General features: G+C 42.9%; 1 protein-coding gene across 1 annotated transcript in view; it reads right to left on the bottom strand.

Moving 5' to 3' along the window:
• Window positions 1-20,267, bottom strand: part of MNAT1 (MNAT1 component of CDK activating kinase) — a 126,071-nt gene that overhangs the window by 34,819 nt on the left and 70,985 nt on the right. Inside the window, exon 7 of the mRNA XM_065636273.1 lies at window positions 3,123-3,244. Within this exon, the coding sequence (XP_065492345.1) occupies window positions 3,123-3,244 (122 nt within the window). The remainder of the gene's footprint in view (window positions 1-3,122; window positions 3,245-20,267) is intronic.

The following is a 20,267-nucleotide window of genomic DNA, read 5'->3' as shown; positions in this document are numbered from 1 at the left end:
TCTTCCTACCAAGTGATGTTTCCATGTGACAGCTGAGACAGGCAGGAGTTGGCCTCATAGGCTCAGCACCCAGAGTCACCTTCACCACCCAGATCAAACCAGCACCAACCTGGCCCGTTCAATGGATATTCATGGGACCATCGGCCACGGAGACTTCTCTGCAGGAACCTCACAGATGTGTGGTCAAGGGAACCTCCATCAGAGGCTCCTCTGAGAATGCCCCACTACCCCTGCCAGAAGGTTAAATGCTGTCTGCAAGTTAGTGTAAGAGATATTGCTACCAGAAAGCCATGTAATTCAGGATTATTGCCTAATTCCATTACTTCCAGAAAATCTTCATTAAAAAGAAAAAAGGGTGGGAGGCGTGGACCTGAAGGACACAAACCGCTGCACATTCCACCAATCATTTGTGTTTTTAAAAAAGTCCATTTCTTCACTATTCTCAGACTTCTAACATAACAGCAAAAAAATGCATCATATGGATGTTAATCCTTTTCTGCAGTATGCAGAAAGAAAATTTACAGCCCCATGAGAAACCGAAAACAAATTTCTAAAAGCAGTTTGAACGTAATTTTGCTTTTTTGCAAAACATGCAAAATCCATCCAGAAGAGCAGTGGGAGAATGCAGATTCAAGTTTATTGGACTGCATGTAAAGTTTTTTGTAAAGCTTAATGAGAAAATAATACAAGTCACATTAAAACGTGCTTTTTTTTGTAATTATAAATGATCCCTAACAAATGTTCTAAATAATCCCTTAAGGATTCATCCTTTTTCTTACTCTTTGCTAGAAACCACCTTGACGGTTGTCTCCTTCGTTACAGCAGTTTACTAAGAAAGAAAAGTAACACTGATACCGAAACCTATAGTGAGTCTTGCAGAAGGTAAGAGGTTAAGATCTGAATATTCAAAAAGCCCATTGTACTGGGGGTTTTGAAGATAATAAACTGTATCTTAAAAAAAAAAAAGAGTCAAGAAATTATGCTACCAGAAATAAACTCAAAGTCTCCAGGCTGGCAGTGTCTTTGCAATAATTCTGCCTCCAGAAACCCAGATGAGAACAGGCTGCACATTCGAGGGAACTATTTAGCAGCAATAAATAGCCAGACAGCAAAACTACTAACAAGAACGTGAAAAGAGGAAGAAACAAACAAAAAAAAAAAGTTTAGATTTAACCTGTCCTTGTGTGAGTCCAAATGAAAAGAAAACTAAAAATCTGGGATAACATTGTGCCCAGTTCTTTTGCCTCACCCAGGCAGCTGTTTGCAGCTGCCTGAAAACCCCCAAAGCGGGGAGGGAGGCCCATGAGCGCAGCATTCATCATCAACAGGAAATGCGCATGAGTTCGTATAAACACAGAAACACAAATACATAAACCAACGGCCTTGCCTTGCATGGTTTAAGGTATTTCAGGCACCCCATGGAATAGGGTTAGAGTTGTACTAGCTGGGAACCCACAGCATCAATGTATTTGTTTTGGAATTGCAAACAGCCCCAGGACTCAGGACTCTTTTGGTGGGCACCACCAACCCACCCATCACGGCCACCCAGCACCCCCAGCTCTGAACTCTTTCATCGCCTCCATAGCCGAGCATAACGACCCTGGGAACTCATTCTACTTGGCGAAGTAAAGTGACACACGTGTCCAAACCCTGCTCTCCAAAATACGCTCGCACACAGAAGTCGCAACGCAACTGCAGTACTTAAAGGATTTTGTTTTGCAAGGTGTTGTGTAGCTTTGAAACCGGTGTCACGTGCGATTCCGTGGGATGGACACGGATAGCACAGGGTTCCTGCCGGATCTGGACACCAGAACTCACCTTATGGGCGAAGGGACAGGGAATCCTCTGTGTACAATTCGCCTTTTTTTTCCCCCCCAAACATTATTATTTGTGATGAGACTCAGGGCTGAGAGGGTCCCAAAGCTCCCCTGGAACTGGAGGTCCCTACCAGCTGTGCTTCATCCAAAAAGGTGGTGAAGGCTGAGTCCAGCTCTGCCCAAGTTTAAACTGCTAATTAACATTTGGTCTCAGAAGCCTGATATCAGATAATAAAAGTTACGGGCATCAGAAGGACACAGAAACAATAAAAATGGAAACAACCTCAATTCCAGACAGCTTTACATTTTCTGAAGCACCATTAGGTTGCTTACTCACTGAAAAAAAGTCTATCTACCTCCATCATTTTCTGGATGAGATACAATTTCTCCTGCACCAGTGAACTAGATGGGATTCCTGTTTGGATTTCAGTGGTCTCTGAAACTGCATATTAAAAGTGTCTCAACTTTGTTCAGTACTTTGTGGCTTCAGTTTTCCCATATTGCACAGTCAAACACAAACTGTTATTTTTCGAAACTCTTTCTTGCCTTGCCAGTCTGTTCGTTCACCCTGCCACGCAATCTTCCAGCCACTGCAAGTGGCGGTAACCTTGAAATTCAGGCCGTGATGACTTGGGTGACACTCGCTATCCCAGTAGCTACACGTTTTCAGGTGGCGTTTCAGCTACAAACATCTCTAGCGAGCAGACACGTCACTTTTGGACTCCCCAGCCTCCAGTGCCCCAGCACAACAGGCTCCCCAAATCCCTTCCAAACGCGGCTGCACCCCACGATGCCGCCAAGCTGCTGGACCAGCCCTGCATTATATTTTTTGACAAAGTTAAGCTCTGTGCTTCATTTCTCACAAACGTAGTTTGACTGCAGACAGCAGTCGACAAGTAAATCTACCCTTTTCCATGGCAAACAGCCCAACTTTAATATTTTTACTGGCTTACAGCTGGGTAAATTAAGCCCCAGATTTTTATTTATTTATTTTTTAATACCGTGCAACTGAAAATGAACAGCTACTTCACTACGACTGCCAAGGACAACCTTAAAAACACTAATGCAATCCAGTCCAGCCCTCAATAGATCTATAAAGGCCAGAGGACCAAAAATTTCAGCTTATTCACCCAAACAAAATGTTGGTTGGGCAGGAAGTCTAATATTTCATTAAGATTCTTTAAAAAAAAAAAAAAGAAAAGAAAAAAAAAAGAAAAAAAGACCCCTACGTGCTGGCACTGAAGATGGTAGCAGTCCCAGCTATCATGCCGTGAAATAGGAATTAAAAATTGCTGTGTTACTTACCCCAGCCTTCCCAGCATTTCAAGCTCTGGAACTTGCGGTCCGTATGTCTCCACTTGCAGAGGCTGATACTCATACAAAGCTTCCTCCAGCTTTTGAATGGGAGCTAGCGAAATATGCTGACCCTGGGGAAGGGGAAAAAAAAAAAAAAATTAAAAAAGGTAAAAAAATTATACATACCAAATCAAGGTTTTGGGTTGTCTTTTTTAAAGCACAGTGCAAGAACAAGCTTGTACCATTAACCTGGTCCAGAACAAAGATCATCTCGCTTAGAACATACTGTCTACTATTATCACTCATTTCTTCATAATTTTAATTTTTTACTGGGATCTACAGTTTGGAAGTAATGTTTCATTAGCTATAACTGTTTGGACAGGGTAGGAGGAACAGGGGAAGTTTCTTGAAGGCAGGCTTACCATTAGAGAGTGCAGCTGCTCCCAGTGTCACTAGTAAAATTACTATTAGGTAAAAATTTCGTTTATCAGAAGTTAATATCAAACAAATGTCTCTGAGCAACCCTACTTGATTCTGTAATCAATTATTTCCTGAAAGCCCTAATTAGAAAGGGAAGCCGCTTTCATTTCTCTCTGCAGGCTTCGTAAGGCTCCCGTATATAATGGCTCTCAAGATAGACTTTTACAGCGCAATACAATTAATTCATTCAGCAAATTCCCATTCGTTTCATAACTAAAAATATAAAAAACACACAAACATAAAAACTTTCATTCCAGATGGTACTTTTGCAAGCCCTTCAGACCACTGAGAAACAGCTTGATGTTTTTTCCCCCGCCCCCCTCCAAGTCCCTATCACTCCGAGCTCTCACAAAACAGGAGACTTGTGGCTGGAAAGGAGGGGTCAGGAGGATATGAGATAGAGCCAAAGTTAACAGATGTTGCTGCGTGACATTCTACACTGATTTGTTGATCTTTCACACAGTTTCAATTTTCTACTGTATTCTACGGTGCTCACAAAAATTAGCAGCAGCAGCAAAAAGACAGAGCCTTGTGAGCTCCCCCAAAACAGCCTGGCTTCCCCTGCAAGAAACTGAGCTTCACATCTGCAAAATGCAGGAATTTAGGAAAGAAGTAGTATTGTTTTTGTAGACATTTTGTCTGCAACAGGAGATGGGAAGCTTTCCACAGTGTAATGTGGTGTATAACCCCGGCTCCCACTGGTGATCACTCACTGAGCTGAGCTCCCCCCACTTGAACGCATCTGCTCCCGCAAGGACAAACTAAAGGCTCCCAACCTGGGACACTGGCTTAAAATTAACTAAAGACAAAAAAAAAAAAAAAAGTCAGCAGAAGAGAAAAGCTCTTAATTAAATTTGTGGCTGAGGACAGTGACCTTTGTGAATTTGGAGCGTGGATATTTTTGTTTAGAGAGTTGCAGAAAATAGCTAAGAAAATTGAAGACATAAACCCTTGAGAAGCACCGCCGTGGATCTAGGCCGATCTCTATGGAAATATCAGCAGCTCGAGTTTTCCACTGAAACTGTTCTCTGTGCGTGCGATGAGAACAGAGAGTTCTGGCCTTTTTCGGCACTGCCCGGGAGCCCGACGGGGCCGCTGCCGACCCCGTTCTGGTGACAGGCGCCCGAAGGCGAACCATGGGGAAGAAAAGTTCTCAAGTCAGCCATGAGTCACTCCAACGTCCATGGTTAGCATACTGGTATTTCTGGGCCACAAACTATCGCTGCGACATCCAAAGCAGGCAACCACCATTTAAAAAAAAATATATATTCAAAGAAAGGTTAAAAATTCAGCTCTAATGCTACTTCATTATTTTTTAAGATACAAATGTAGGGCCTTTTTACATTGCTAGAAGTTGTCAATTCACAAACTATTCTAATTCGTTAAAATATTATACTTTATAACTACATTTATGTAGGCATGTTACACCCATTGTAAGAGATTAACATTTAAATAAGACTTTTAGATTTAAGGTTTTAACAATATTTGTGTCTCTAACCACACTGAAGGGAAAGACACACCAATATTCTCCACGTGTACACCCTCGGCTGGTGAGTGAAAAGTCTCAGCCTTTCCAAATCCAGAGCAATGCTGTTCCAGCCATAGAAAAGAAAATTCAGTTTCAGGCAAAGATCAAAACTATGATAAATATTTTGGGAAATTACTCGTGTGTGGAAAAAAGGCAGCAGCTCAGATTGCAGGAGCCACATCTCTGGAGGGCATCACCAGAACAGCTGCTCGCTGTTAGCAGGGTTGCCACTGCTGCATTCCTGACACTTTTTTAATGAGGGCAACTTGCGCCGACGTTGGCCAAGAGACACGGGAAGGCTCCCGACAAATGGGCCGAGCTCACCACAAGCCTCTTTCCCCACCACCACTTATGCTGCTACAGATGCCCATCTCTGGGGCCTCCCAGGAGGACAGGATGGAAGTGTTTCTTTTGTCGTCTTCTCTTTGTGGGGTTCACAAGGTGCCAGAGGTCAGAAGGGATCACGATGATCGTTTACTCTCAGATAATCAACTGGTAACTGCGAGGGCGCTCTGCCTAATGGTGGGAGGCTGGCTGGTCAGCACAGCACCTGTATGGTGGGCACGGGGGTGTGTGTCACGGGGAAGCCACCGAGCCACGCCAGGACCTTTCTGTGAGGTGCGGTATTGCAAAAACACCACTCTGTGGTGGCCCAGAGAGCAGAACATCGGAAGAGGAGCAGCATATAGACGCTGTCCATCCTTGAGCTGGTCTGACCTCACGTCCAGCACAGGTCAGGACATTTTGTGTTCCCGGACGAAGCCCAAGGAACGGCGGTTGAGCCAAAGCACCTTCTTTTGAAAGGCGTCCAATCTCGACTTAGAGATTTCAGATCATAAAGGTCCAGGCATATGCCCAGGTAAGTTGTTCCAATAGCTAATTATCTTCACCATTAAATATTGGCAGCTTATTTTGGGTTCATCAAGATCGGTTTCAAAGCACTGGCTCTCTCCTATGCGTCTCTCACCTATACACTGGGCCAAGCGCAAGCATTAGGACGTATTTTTGTGTGGCAAAACGACTGCATTGGTCTGTGTCCAGCCAGCGGATCTGCACCTCAAGGAGATTGTGCAGCTGTATGACACAGCTCATTTGTTTTCGTTTCCCAAAAATTACAACTTTAGCTGACAGGCTTTGGCAACATGAATCACATTCCACTGAGCAACAGGGGAAAAAAAGCCACAACTGGCCGTTGTTCCTGCCCTATAGCTGCTGTCTGACCTTTAGGTAAAGGCTTTTTCCTATAAACTGGATTTTGGTCTGCCTTGATTGGGGAAAGGGTTAGATGGAAGCATAAGAGTTACAATACACATTGCCACCTGAAAGCGGCTGAAATCTGGTCAAGCCGTGCAACCACACCAGCTGGGTGGATGTTCCGGCTACGAACAGGCTGTATCTGTCCTGCCAACAAGTCTGATGGGAGCAGCTGAGGGACCGGGGGGGTTCAGCCTGGAGAACAGGAGCCTGAGGGGAGACCTTATCGCTGTCTGCAACTGCCTGAAAGGAGGCTGTAGCATGGAGGGTGTTGGTCTCTTCTCCCAAGGAACCAGTGATAGGATGAGAGGAAATGGCTTCAAGTTGCACCAGAAGAGGTTCAGATTGGATATTAGGAAAAAATTCTTCACAGAAAGGGTTGTCAGGCATTGGAACAGGCTGCCCAAGGAAGTGGTGGAGCCACCATCCCTGGAGGGGTTTAAAAGATGTGTAGATGAGGTTCTTAGGGACGTGGTTTAGTGCCAGAGTTAGGTTACAGTTGGACTTGATGATCTTGATGATCTCTTCCAACAGAAATGATTCTCTGAATCTGTGACCCCCTGCGATGCAAGTACAGCTGCGTGGCCGTGCAGGCTCCTGAGCTCACGGGCTTCCAGCTTGCTCAGCCCTGTGCAGATGACGGTGTGGTCACCACACTGCGTACAGCACAGATCTGTGCAAAAAGGTTGGGATAAAAATCTATGAAAACTTACCAGTGAAAAGTATTGCCTTTCCTAGTTGCACTAATGTTGGAATAAGGTGCATTTACAAAAAAATCTTGTTGAAGATAATATTGGTTAAATTGAACCTTTTATCTCAGTTAAAAACCATCTGACCAGTAGCATCAGAGTTCTGTTTCTGCCCTGAGTGCTCCCCAGCCACTTCATAAAAGACTGGTATAAAAGGGAAGCTGCTGTCTAACTTCAGAGACATCACAGCAGACAATAGCTGTTACTTAGTACTTACGCAGCACTTTTACAGATCCAAAAAACATTTCATATCTATGAGGTAAGATTTTTAAATTTCCTGTATTCCACCTAGACAGCCAGCCTTACCTCTTTCCAGCATTAGGAGGCATTTATCAGCACGCGGAAACAAAAATGAAAGCAGCGGGTCCAAGGTCCTGCTTTTGCGTTGCTTTCTCCTGACAAACCCACGATCTGACATTGTGGTCATGGGTAAGTATTTCTAATTCCCCTTGGATGCTGTAATGTTTGTGTAAAAGAAGCTGACAGTATCCAAACGGAGATAGAAGAGGCTTCCAAGAACACAGACAACAGATTTTCCTGCCTCCTCTCCCACCCCTATCCTCATGGCATACAAGTTTTCCCTCTGGGATTATTTCAGGCACCGTCACTGTCTATTACATTTTGGAATGTATGGAACCACAAAGCACCCTGCTAATTAGAAGGAAGGCATTTGCTTATACTTATGACTTTGTTTATGTAAAAGACAGGACAGCAATGGATTTGTGAGCAAATGACTTTCCATTCATGTACTGTATGGTTTTACATGAGAGAAACACAGGATTAAAGTGGGAGAGGGGTTTAAATGATGTCTCTGTATTACAAATAAAACCGACTGGCTGATTTACTTTTCACTATCCTAGCTATACAGTTTGAGACATCTCTCAGTTTAAATAATAAGAAACAAAAGCAGTAGCCCATTTTTATTTCAGACTCTTATACAAGATGGCACTAACACAAAAAAGACATTGATTCTACACAGAGAAGAGCTGCCCTTGCAGTGACAAGGAGCTTACTTTAAACAAAAATCAACGTCCTTTTAGGAAAAAAACGTAGCTATCGGAGCACCAAAATTATAGTTTATCAGTGCACCTTTCACCCAGGGGCTTGGGGAAGGACTCCTGGCAAATGCCAGGTATTTCAAGATTTGCCTGCCAGCAGAAAGAGGCTATTTTAGCACACGGAGTCCAGAAGTATCAGCTCAAGGTGCAGCGTTCACACTTCTCCCCATCCTGTCTCCTCTCCCTTTCCCTGTCTCCAGAACAACATTGTCTTCCTTCACCTCCTTCCCTCAGCAGCAAAAAGAAATAACAACTGACAGGCTTCTCCGAAATCTCTCAAGTGCCAAGGAGGAGGAGAAAGGAGACTGACACCAAAAATGCACTAGTAGGGGAAAGAGGAGGAACAGCCATGCCACAAAAACATCCCCAGGCAAGAGACCGAAGCCAGAGACTGGGGTCATTAAAACTTGTCCAGACAAAGCAGGATTCTGTACGAGAAGTGGCTGGACCAGATGATGTACAGCAAATCTTTTTGCTTTTTTCATTTCTCTCCGCTTAGGAACTTACTCAGGTCTGCTGTCACCACACTACCAGAACGCAGCGCACGCCGGTAACAGACACAGTAATATTTATGTGCTAAGTCTCATTAAATCATTTTGCAGCAATGTTATTTTGATTTAGCTCTTTCCACCATCGGGTCGCTCCACCCTGAGCAGCCAGCCTGGGGTAAGTCGAAAAGAACGCGGGGGATGCCAGGACATGACGCTGCTAAACACACCCCGAGCATCACTCCGATTGTACGCGGACGATGGAAAGGTTAACAAAGACCCTTTGTGATCCACCATCATCCGAGCGTGTCATTACCCAAGCGCTTTCAAGTGAATGTTAAAACTATAAATTCCTTGAATTTTTCAGTATAAGCAGTCTTAGGGAACAATTTTACTGTTAAGCTCACAACAGAATTCAGGTTTTGGAAAGATTTCATGCTAACAGAATTTCTCACAGAACATTTTTGTTGTTGTTGTTCCAGCTCCACCATCCCTGTTCACTATTGACAAATCCATGTCAGCAATGCTAACTTATATGGCTTTCTGATTCTGATTAACCACTTTGACCACAGTAATACTCAGGAAAAGGAGAATGAAACTGATAGATTTGAAGGGCTCAGTTAATATTATTTTAACCTTTACCCTCCCTGTCTTCCACAGCTTTTTAAAACAAACATGAAGAATGTCAAATTAAAATGCATAATTTCATTCCTTAGCCTAAAATTCCTGTGCCAGTGAGGCTTTCCCAAAGACTTAAATATCTGAAACCAAACGCTCTTTCTTCTGCTCTTGAAAACCAACAATAAATCTAATTTCTTTACACCGTTATGAAAAGTGCTATGGGGATAGCCCAGGAGCAAAACAGAAAGAGAACAAATGATCTGACACAAACCAACAAAATCAACCTAAGTTTTCCTGTCGATACTCGAAACAGAATCTGACCACATGTGGCAGGACAAGAGATATAAGATTGACAATCCCCCCCCGCCTTTCTCTCTGGGGTAGATGACTTCAGATGCCTAGTAACAACCTGACTAAATTTAGGTTTGTTTTTTCCCTCCACAGTAACTTAATTTGATTTTTGAATGCCAAAACAGTTTTAAAAATGTGCTTTCTTTAGGAATAGCAGAAATACAGCAAGAGATCAACGGCACCAAAGAAGCTATTAACAGTCACATATATGTGATTTGTTGCACCCAAACAGGTCCCTGGCAAATTAACCACAGAGCAACACGTGCTAATTCAGACCATCAGTTCTACTTGCCTCCAAAATTTTCTTTTACAACTTTCTGATGTAAATAGTTACCTGACCAGACTTATCTTTAAGCTCCTGCCAAAAAGTCCCATTTCTCTACTCTCGCAGAAGAAATCCCGTGTCCACCTAACAGGACAAAAATACAATTTTTTTCTGGGGCAGAGCCAGTACCAGGTTTAGTGGCTCCTCTTGTCACAGAAAAGCCCGGTGCCCTTTCTTCACCCCGACGGATCGCAGCCCCCGTTTGGTAGCGTCGTCCCCAGCGCTGGCTGCTGGAGCCCGCTCGGGATTCGGGGCATGGTCGGGATGTTTGCTGCTACGAGTCACTCGCTCCTTTTCAGCGGAGACTCCAGAGTTCTGGCAGGAACTGCCAAGCTTTCCTCAAAATCTCCAGCGCTGCTCAAAGGACAGCCCGGGACACGAGACAGCACTGGTTTTGGAAACAAAGAATTAAAACACAACAGCATTTTCATGTAACTAATAAGCCCACAGGTCACTCTCCTGGTTTTCAGTGCTTGTTTCTCAATCTTGCTCCCAACTGGGTCTCTGCTCCAAAGCAGACAAGGCTGAGGAGAGACCTGCTCGCTCTCTACAACTACCTGAAAGGAGGTTGTAGCAAGGTGGGTGTTGGTCTTTTCTCCCGAGGAACAAGTGATAGATGAGAGGAAATGGCCTCGAATTGCACCAGGGGAGGTTCAGATTGGATATTAGGAAAAATCTGCTCACAGAAAGGGTTATCAAGCATTGGAACAGGCTGCCCGGAGAACTTCTGGAGTCACCATCCCTGGAGGTGTCTAAAAGACATATAGATGAGGTTCTTGTGGTCATGGTTTAGTGCCAGAGTCAGGTTATGGTTGGGCTCAACGATCCTGAGGGTCTCTTCCAACTGAAATGGCTCTATGATTCTAAGATTTTGTGCAGTTCCCACGCTTCACGCAGCAGTTCAGCTGCTGCTGCACCTTTTGCTGTGCTTCCCAGCAGCTCTGCCCTGCGGAGCGGTATCTCTTTGGCCACGTTCAGCCGGATTGAAGAGCTGTGGCCTGAACCAGCTGCTGTGTGGTATCCGGACACCCTGGGAGTGCTGTTGCATTTGCAAACCCCACTGTCAGCTCACACCTTTTCTCCACTGTGGCTTTCACGGGGCTCAACACGGCCCCTCTCAAAGTGCAACTGCAGGTTCTTCCCATGTTTCAGAGAGAAATTTTCAATTACTGGTGACTCAAAGTCAATGTTGCGTTCAGTTTGTTACGCTAGGTCTCACTGTGTTATGTTAGTAATACAGCATTAAGCAGAATTAAGAGAACTTTTGTTGCATTTCTACCATCAGACTCCTAGAGCCTTGATCATTTTGATTTGGCTATCAACAAAGCACAAGCTTGGCAGCAGCCAGTCTAGTTACAGGACTAAAGGCTTTAATATAATATTGTTTTAAATACCCACATTAAGGGCCTCATTTTTCAAGGGATATGAAATAGAAATCAGTTTGACAAATGCCAATTTGTGGATGACGACGCATAACACTGAGCAAGGGACAGACGCACCAGCAATAGCTGCGCATCGCCCACCATCAGCAACACTTGTTTGAGTCTTGGTACAGCTGAATTACTGAGGCTCCTGTTTTGCTGCAGTGAAGCTGAGTGTTACGTTGATAAGGTCCCTCTATTACGCAAGAAAATTACCCAGGATTTCCTGGAGAGCAGGGGAACATGCAAAAATTAGCTGCTTTATTAGTAGAACAGAAGCTCATAAGGAACCACAGGTCCCTGTAACTCCACTGTCTGCTCTTTGCTGGGATCCTCCAAAGCAGCTCCTCCCATCCAAATAGCCACAGATATATTAATATAATTTTTGAGGAATGTAGAGGCCGATGATTTAAAAAACAAAGACTGCTTGAAATAACAAAACCGAACAGAAACTCGACCTCAGCCTGTAGAAGATGAAAAACTCCACGTGTGTGTGTGTGAAAATCAGAGCCATATTCCCTGTTTTACTGAGCGTACAGCATAGACCCAGATAAATGTTGATAAAGATGCAGAACACCCCATTCGGCATGGCTTATGTCTGCCTGATAAAGAGAAGAATTAAAGTGAGATTCCTTGAATAGCTAGATTTTAAGGAGGAACTGCTAAAGGTTGACAACTGTCTGGCAAAAGAAAGCAGGGAAGTTTTTATAGCAACGGGGACAAAAAAAAAAGAATAAAATACAAAGGAAAGGACAATAAAGGCAGATGAAAAGAAGAATATGAACAGAATAGGAAAAACAGGAAGAAGAAACATCAGAGTTATTAGAAACAGGCAAAAAGATAAAAAGGAGGAATTTCAAAAAACTGAAGCTTAAAGCACAAAAATGAAGAAAGTGTCATCAGGCATTAGCAGTACGTGATAAACCTTCACAATGTTTGTGGAGCGCACTTGTATTTGTGGACAAAATTTAAGTGAAAACTGAAACCTGTCAGCAATATATTTAGAAATTCCTTCTTTTAATATAAAGCGGGAAGTGGTTTATTTCTAGGCTTTTTTTTCTTCCTTCGCATGCAGGGCACACCAGTGGACATGAGCTGATTATTCTGGGGACAGGGAGAGACGCCGCAAACGTAACACACAGTTCCTAGCACCGCTTTGAAAATGCACTTTAATTTTGCCAAACTAAACAAACACCTCCCTGGCTCAGAAGCAATTGTATTTTTAATCTGCACAAAATATATGCTTTTGTCCTCCCAGAGAGATTTAGTTTCTTTCTGTGCACATTTCCATCTATGTTTCAAGTAGCTCTATCAAAATGATGCTTAAATCTGAACCACATATACAACAGCTTGCAAAGCAGCGTACGCTTCCAATGGCACCTGAATTTTAGCAACACTTTGGACAGATTCACAGAACTTCACAGGATCAGAGACACTATTTGTAAGCCCTGATTCTGAGAGCCTTGCAGAAAAAGTTGCTCCGTGTACCCAAAAACTACCACGACCTAGTGCGTTACTCTGGTTTTAGCAGCTATGGCTTTGTAGCTCCTTGAAGCACAACAACCAGAAACATCTATGGCTTCCTTAGGACAAGGAAAAAGGAATGGTTCCTGCCATGAAAAAAAATCTACAATCTCAGAGAAATATAAGCTGGCAATACAATCACATGGTAATGTCACTTAGACGCAGAAAAATCCTATTTATAAAATAAAGAGATGCCTCATCTGTTTTATCTTGTTCACTGGCTCCTTTGTGAAGCTTTCTGCTAAAACACTTGTATTCAAATTAAAAAAAAAAAAGAGGCAAGTGTCACCACAGATTCTGAAAGAGGCGACTGCTGTGAAAAGCAACTGCAGCACAAACATCAGATTTCGAGCAAGTCTGCCCGAGTATTTCCTGCTATAGGCTCATAACGAGACAGTTTCGCCTTAAAAACAACACTTCCATTGTGGAAGGGGAGATTACTGTGTGCTCTGACAGAAGGACTGGACGAACCCACGTCAGCAGAATGCCCTGAAATGTAATAATACCCAACAGAGGGAAAGAAGCGGCTCAGGCGCAGCGTGCGGAGGATCAGGGTTGACACAGACACGGCTCCTCGCTGCTCACGGGGAAACACCACAAACCAGCTGCAACCCAAGAAAAAGGAAACCCCAAGAACAAGGAAACCCCAAGAACAAGGATTAAGAACATTTGTTTATCAAAGGACTAAACATATAGCGAGGTCATTTCTTTGACTTTCATATATTATTTCCATACAGTAAAACAGGTACTAAACTCTCCACAGATGATGCAAATGTCTTATTGTGGCTCAGGGCAGCTGCTGTTCTGAAAAACAAACCCAAATGAGCTGATCATTTGAATTCCATTACAACTCATAACATTGGGTCAAATAAAGCTTACTATACAGCTTAACAAGCCATGCCTAACATCTTTGTGCACTTAAAAACTATAATTTAATTAACTTTACCTGTAAGCTTGTGGGGGAACGTGAGGGAGAAAAAAAAAAATAAGTGAAAACTCATTTTCTCCTCAACTCTGAAAATAACTCAGGGTCCAAATCTCTATACAAGAAGTAATAAAAAGAGTTTGGTTTCTGGTAGCAATAACAAAAACAAGGGCAAAATTAATTCTTACACTTTTATGGCAAACAATCTAAAGCAGATGTTTGAGAATAAAAGCGAGATGTCAAAGTAGTTAATAAAAGCTTTTCAAAACCAAACTCAACAAGACAACTTGCAGCTTTATGTGCCTTTATAAAATTCTAAATCATCTGAATCAGCTTCCACCCTCAGCCCTTCTCCGTTCTATGGAGCTTCACAATTACTGAAAAGGTTGAATTCAAGTCTAAACCACCACAGATCGGGTCTCCTGAACGAAAGCAAATGTGAGGTTTGCTCCTTAGAGATCAGCTGCTGAACCAGGACCCTTGTGAACAGAAACACATTTCCATGGTTCGAATATCCAGGATCTCTGGAACAAAGTCCCTGTTTTGAAGAGACAGAATATTTTAAAGATATCTAAAAAAAGTTCAGACTGTATTTACATTTCCTCTAGAATACGGCAGTTTTGAGACAGAGATCAAACTTCACATTGTAAGGTCAAAGCCAACACAAGCATTCCTCAGAATCAGACTTCAAATGGATATTTGAAGTTATCCACTTTCTTGTTTGCAAGTTCAAAGAATTGCTGATCATAAAGCAAACTTGAAGATATTAAATCTTCCAAGTACAAATTTCACAAGACAATGCGCGCGTGCGGGAGAATTGAGTCCTTCCACGTTTAACATGGCAAAAGTCTGTCTAAGGTAACCATAAGCACACTCTTTCCGAATAAATCCAGCTTTTATTGTGAACGCGAAAGACACTGTGTTAACTTAAAACACCGTTCGCTTAGATGTGCTTTCCTAAAGACCTTAAGCAGGCTTATATTGACTTAAATAAAGTAAATTAGGCAAGGTTTTGCACTCCAGCTTCCCACACAAATAGGATTTTCCAAGCCTTTTGAGTCTAATCAGTGGTACAATCTTACAGGTACACGAGACACTGACTCAGCACACACACACCTCCAGACTCACCAGCCAAAGCTGATTTTTGGATGACCACAGAATTGCCTCCTAAGGCTCTCAGCCCAAGCTCCCATCTACCCGAACACCATCCGCCCGGCAGCACCGGGCTCCTGAGCATCCGCACGGCCGCGAAACACAAACCCGGCGCTACAGGCACCGGGGTAACTGATACCTATCGCTGAACTCAATGGGAAGAAATCAGAAATTCTAGAGTGCATATGAATAATAACAGGTTTTGCTGTTTCCTTTCCCAGTTGCTGACAGTCTGGAGGGGTATTCCCTCCCCCCTCCAACCATTCCTGGACTACAATCACATTAATTTCAAGCTGTTCAAGAAGCTTTCACAGCACGTTTGGCTTAATAACCCAGGGTGGATTTTTTGGGTTTTCTCTTGAAATGCCCAAGATTTGACAAGGAAAAAAAAAAAGTGAAGGTAAGTTGTATAACTCTCATAAAAATTATATTTTCAGCAAAACAAGCCAAGGCCATATCTAAAAGCTTTAACAATTAACCCAACACTTTAAATCACCACCAGCCTACAAAGCTTTGTCCCAGCTCTGGACACAAACTTTTATCAACCGGTAATATACCAAGAAAGCCACGGTTTTTTCCCTTGGGTTCACATTAATCTCGGGTCACAGCTAAAACACAACACTGCATCATCTTTCCCAACCCCCCATTTCCTTCTCACAGCCATTGCCTTTGTCAGCTGAAACACTCAATTTTAGGACTGGGCATCAACAGCCGGTGTGTCCAAGAGACCTACAAGGAAAAGAAAATCCCACGAGAGCCTAAAAGGAGCTTTGGGAATCTCCGCTCCAGGGCACCGGTGAAAAACGGGAGTTGCGGCAACTATTTGCTGCTATCACATCAAGGAAATTCAAACTTTGTTTAATCTTTCATGTCTTAGATTCAGACCAATACTAAAAGGCAACCCTCAAGTGCTACAAAAAGCACTTTGTAATTCAGACAAGCAGTCGAGTCACAGCGAACCAGCAGCCCAGCTGGGATAACACATCGCTGAACGTACTTACATTTGTTTGTGTCAAGGGCTATAGTTTGCTTTTAATTGTTCATAATGCTTTGTAATGTATTTGGACACATATATTGTACCTACAGCGGGTTTAGTTTTAAAAATAAGCAAGCCTCAGTAATAAAAGAGCTGATCACAGTGGTAAGATCAGGTTTTTTTTCAAGAGATGCTTTTTGTGTGCATGGGTGTTTCTGTTGCATGCACACAGACACACACAATCAAAGGGTGTGAGTTAGTGTTTAGTATCATTGAACATTTTGAAAGACTCTGTAACGCCCCAATCCTTTGCAGATTTGCACACAGGATTCGCTTAAAGGCACCTCAAGCTAAGAAATCTATTTGCTATCAGGGAATTTTATCATTTTATCACTCACTTGGGGCTTACACCCAGATTCAGCAACACTGATTCAGCTTAGAAAACCACCCAGCTTTAAACACACAAAAAGCCTCGCTAAGTCAAAGGAGCAGTCGCATACCGATTACTTTGTCTGAACTGTGGTCTACAAGTCCAGCCCAACAAAGCCAAGCAAGCCTAAACCTGATGGCGTAAACTGAGCCTATCCGCTTGGCTGCAATTACCTATGGCAATAAACACCACCGTCTCGGAAGCAGAGACTTGCAGAAACAGGTCTCCAGAGGAACAACCAGCACCCTGTCGACTCCAGCCTCGGCTCCTCGTCCTTCCGCAGACCGTTCCGACCGCTCGCAACCAGGTATCACACACCCGCATCTGCTATTGCCTGGTCCACAGATCCGCCGCGATACATCGATGGATCTTAGGGACTGAAACGCAACGAGGACGAAGTAACAGAGCGAGTTAAGCCAAGGGGTGTACATGCTTCACTTTAAAGCAAACGCTTAAGGGTTTTCTGGGTCAAAGCCAAGATGATCCGTATCTTACGAAACCAAGCACCTCTGCCAGGTTTAGATCAAAAACGTTAATACAACGATATCATCAGCTAGTCCGCAAGGGCAGACTTCTGCTCAGTACTCAGGATACCTATATAAAAATGGATTCTACCATGCCAGTCAAGTTGTATTTCCAAAGAAAACACCTACTGGCATCGGCGTGAGTTTTACCGCTTTGGATGCTTGTCCATGCCCCTCTAACTGAAGGTGGGCATCAAGAGACTAATGCAATAATGATAAGAGAGATTTTAAGAAGTACAGAGGGCTTCCGAGTACTCTCTCAAGAGTAGTTATTTATTACATAAATCATCTTAATTTTATTATCTGGGCCCCAATCCCATGGACTACACAAATTAGGAAAATAGTCTCACTAGGGACTGCATGTAATGGGGTCCATTCCTCATACCAAATAGACCAAGCATCCTTAGAAGACTAATTTACAGAGAAAGTTTCCAAAATTTCTCTAATCGTGCCTTTAAAACCCGTGAAGGAAGATAGCGAGCAATTATAAATCATGCAAACACACATATTCAGTAATCCATACGATTTTAAAAAGCAGACTAGAATTTTAAGAAGTGCCTTACTGCAACAGCCATTGAATTAATCGTGTTTGCTTCATGTCTCAGCATCTGACAGTACTCTTGACATTTGCGTTCCTATAGAACAACTGCAAAATGCACTGCAGACAAACCCCCATCCTCTGTAAAGCAACGTTCAGGGGTGTCACTATTTATTGATGGAGTGCACCTAATCGCACCAAAACAATAAAACTACCTTTCTTCCCAAATGCACATCAGATTCCTTTAATCTGTGCGTTTACTAAACCAAATAAACAGAAAGCTGGTGGTTTGATGCAATCAGCACAGTGCCATTTAAAGCACAGCACATCACAGCACTCTTAAGTCTTTTTGGAAATACCTCTGCTGCTCAGCAGCACCGGCTTTCCACCAGTTGCTGCTCCACATGCTATTGCCAATCAGCTGCATTTGCTGTAGCACATTCCAAAGTTTACTAATTAATCTCTGCACTAAAACCCACTGATGGCTGGCTGCCATTTGAAATGAGCATCATCTTTTATTTAAAGACACAGCAACCCTATAGTCAAAACTCAGGCCTTATTTGTAAAAAGAGGTGTTCCCAATTTCATGTAATTAAATCCACTTCAATATGAATGAGAGTTTGTTTTCAAACCGGACAGAGAGGCAATCATTAGTGGTCTAAGAGTGTATATATTAGACATACTAAGTTATTTTGATGTTAGTTGTCAGGAATCAAGCAAACTCTTGCATTTTGACCTAGGAGCAACATTCGGCAGAGGGTACGAGATGCAAACTTCTGGAAAAGCGCCCATTCATTTCTTGCAGAACAGCAGACACGCTTTGAAGTCGTGTGTTTTAACGACTCCAAGCTTATTGCTACACTTCATCTGAGGTTTTAAATACCCATTTCACCCAGCCCAACCTCTCGCACCATTGTTCCAGGCTGCTCCCATTCAGCGCCGCGTTCTGGCTCCCTGACCTTCACAATGACCTCCACAAAAGCAGTTGTGCGTTTTACTGCGGTGTAAATCCTCGCAGACAAGTCGAACCTGTTCTTTTTGGCATCCAGCCCTTTCGGATGAATACTCTGCGGAGATTTATTATGAAAGGGGAATGAAGGGGCATTATTGCACAACATTCATCCCTCGCATACGACTTAGTTCCATCTCTTACGACTTCTGAAGGCTTTTAAATAAACAGATCTTCTTAATTGCACAAACCGCTCTTGCTCCTCACCAATTTTCTGTAATTAAAATTCGCTGCTGTTTATTAAAAGGTAGACATGCCCAGAAAAAAAGCATGTGTGCGAAGGTGTTTTCTATTATTATTAATAAGTAATATTCATACTTCCTGTTACTATACACAAGGGATTAGTGTTTCCTAGCACGCCATTCACTTACAACACTGAAGTATTATTCCATATTGTGGCAACACACACTGCCCTAAAAGGGTCCATTAATTATTTTTGTAATGCCATGAAATTGCTGCAGGATATTAGACTGTCTCCACAAGAAATACACTCCTATGGTCAAATGATGAATGATGAAGTTTGCAAGTTTTTAATTACATTTCAGAACAGTAAGAAACTATTTACAAAGTTATTTTCCGCGGCCTTAGCGTAATACTTTGAGTGCCCTCATGCAAATATTTTTTTTAAAAAATAGATTAATCAAATAAAAAAATATAAAAGCACAAAAGAATTGTGAAAGGGGCAGATTTTATAAATTCAATGAATCTACCAAAGTGGTCAGAGCAGTAACTCTATCATTCACATCATCCACATTCCTTCAGGTTTTCCAGCAAAAGGGAAGGCGGGGGGAGTCAAAACAAACAAACACCTGAAGTTGCATTGATGCTCCGATCCAAAAATCATATTCAAACTGGCTTTACCGGATAGTCATTTGGTATTAACCGGAAATGAAGCATTTTGATTGACACAAATATTCCTTGATCTAAATCTCTGAATTCCCCTAAAAAGCTGCTGCCCCCACCGTCAGCTGTCCCAGCCCATTGACAGCGTACACACACATACACCCCCGGCTGCAAAAATAAAGAACTGCTGTGTGTCTCTCCCTGTCGCCCGCAGGCGAGGCCAGGTATGGGTTATCTCTCCCCTTCCTAAAAGCCTCAGCTGGCCCTTCCTCAGCTTTCCTGCTCCTCTTCCTCCGCCAGCAAAATGAAAAACAGAACGCATAATAGCAAACATTTCCCCATCCAAAAATATAAGAAAATACACTCTCCTCCCACCCTTCCGAGGTCCATACTGCACTTTCGCAGCTCCAGGTTTCCTAAGAGCATTTGCAGCAGTGGTTATTACTGTCTAAATTCCCTTCCCATCACAGGTACCGTACCCCCTGCTGCCCCGGCGCTGCCCACTCCTTCATTTCTAAGCCTGATGCCACCAGTGAGATGGAGCAGAGATGGGCTGAAGATGGACCAGCGTGGTCACGTAGCACTGTATCTCACAACAAGGATAAAGAATCCCGAGTTCTAAAGAAGGGTTTCTTCCTGCTGAAGAAACTTCACGTTTTGCAAAGCTGCACTTGCCATGTACTTTGCCTCTTCATAAATGGAAATAAACTAAATAAAAACAAAGTGCAGCCATGTTTACACTTTGGTCTTCATGACACACCAAATAGCCAGATACCACCGATATTTTATTCAGGCTTCTTAAAAAAAAATTCAAAATGTTTCAATTATGTGATAAACAGACTTATTAATGCTGAAGTTGTACCTGGCACATCAGCTACGGCTGAAGTTACTTCCATGGAGTTTAAAAGCAATCAACAGATAAATGGATGCAACACTCCTCAAGAATATTTCTGTTACT

Source organism: Caloenas nicobarica, chromosome 5 (assembly GCF_036013445.1).
Source record: "Caloenas nicobarica isolate bCalNic1 chromosome 5, bCalNic1.hap1, whole genome shotgun sequence".
NCBI lineage: Eukaryota > Metazoa > Chordata > Aves > Columbiformes > Columbidae > Caloenas > Caloenas nicobarica.
Note: the sequence above shows the minus strand (reverse complement) of the source record. Positions and strands in the feature narration are given on the sequence as shown.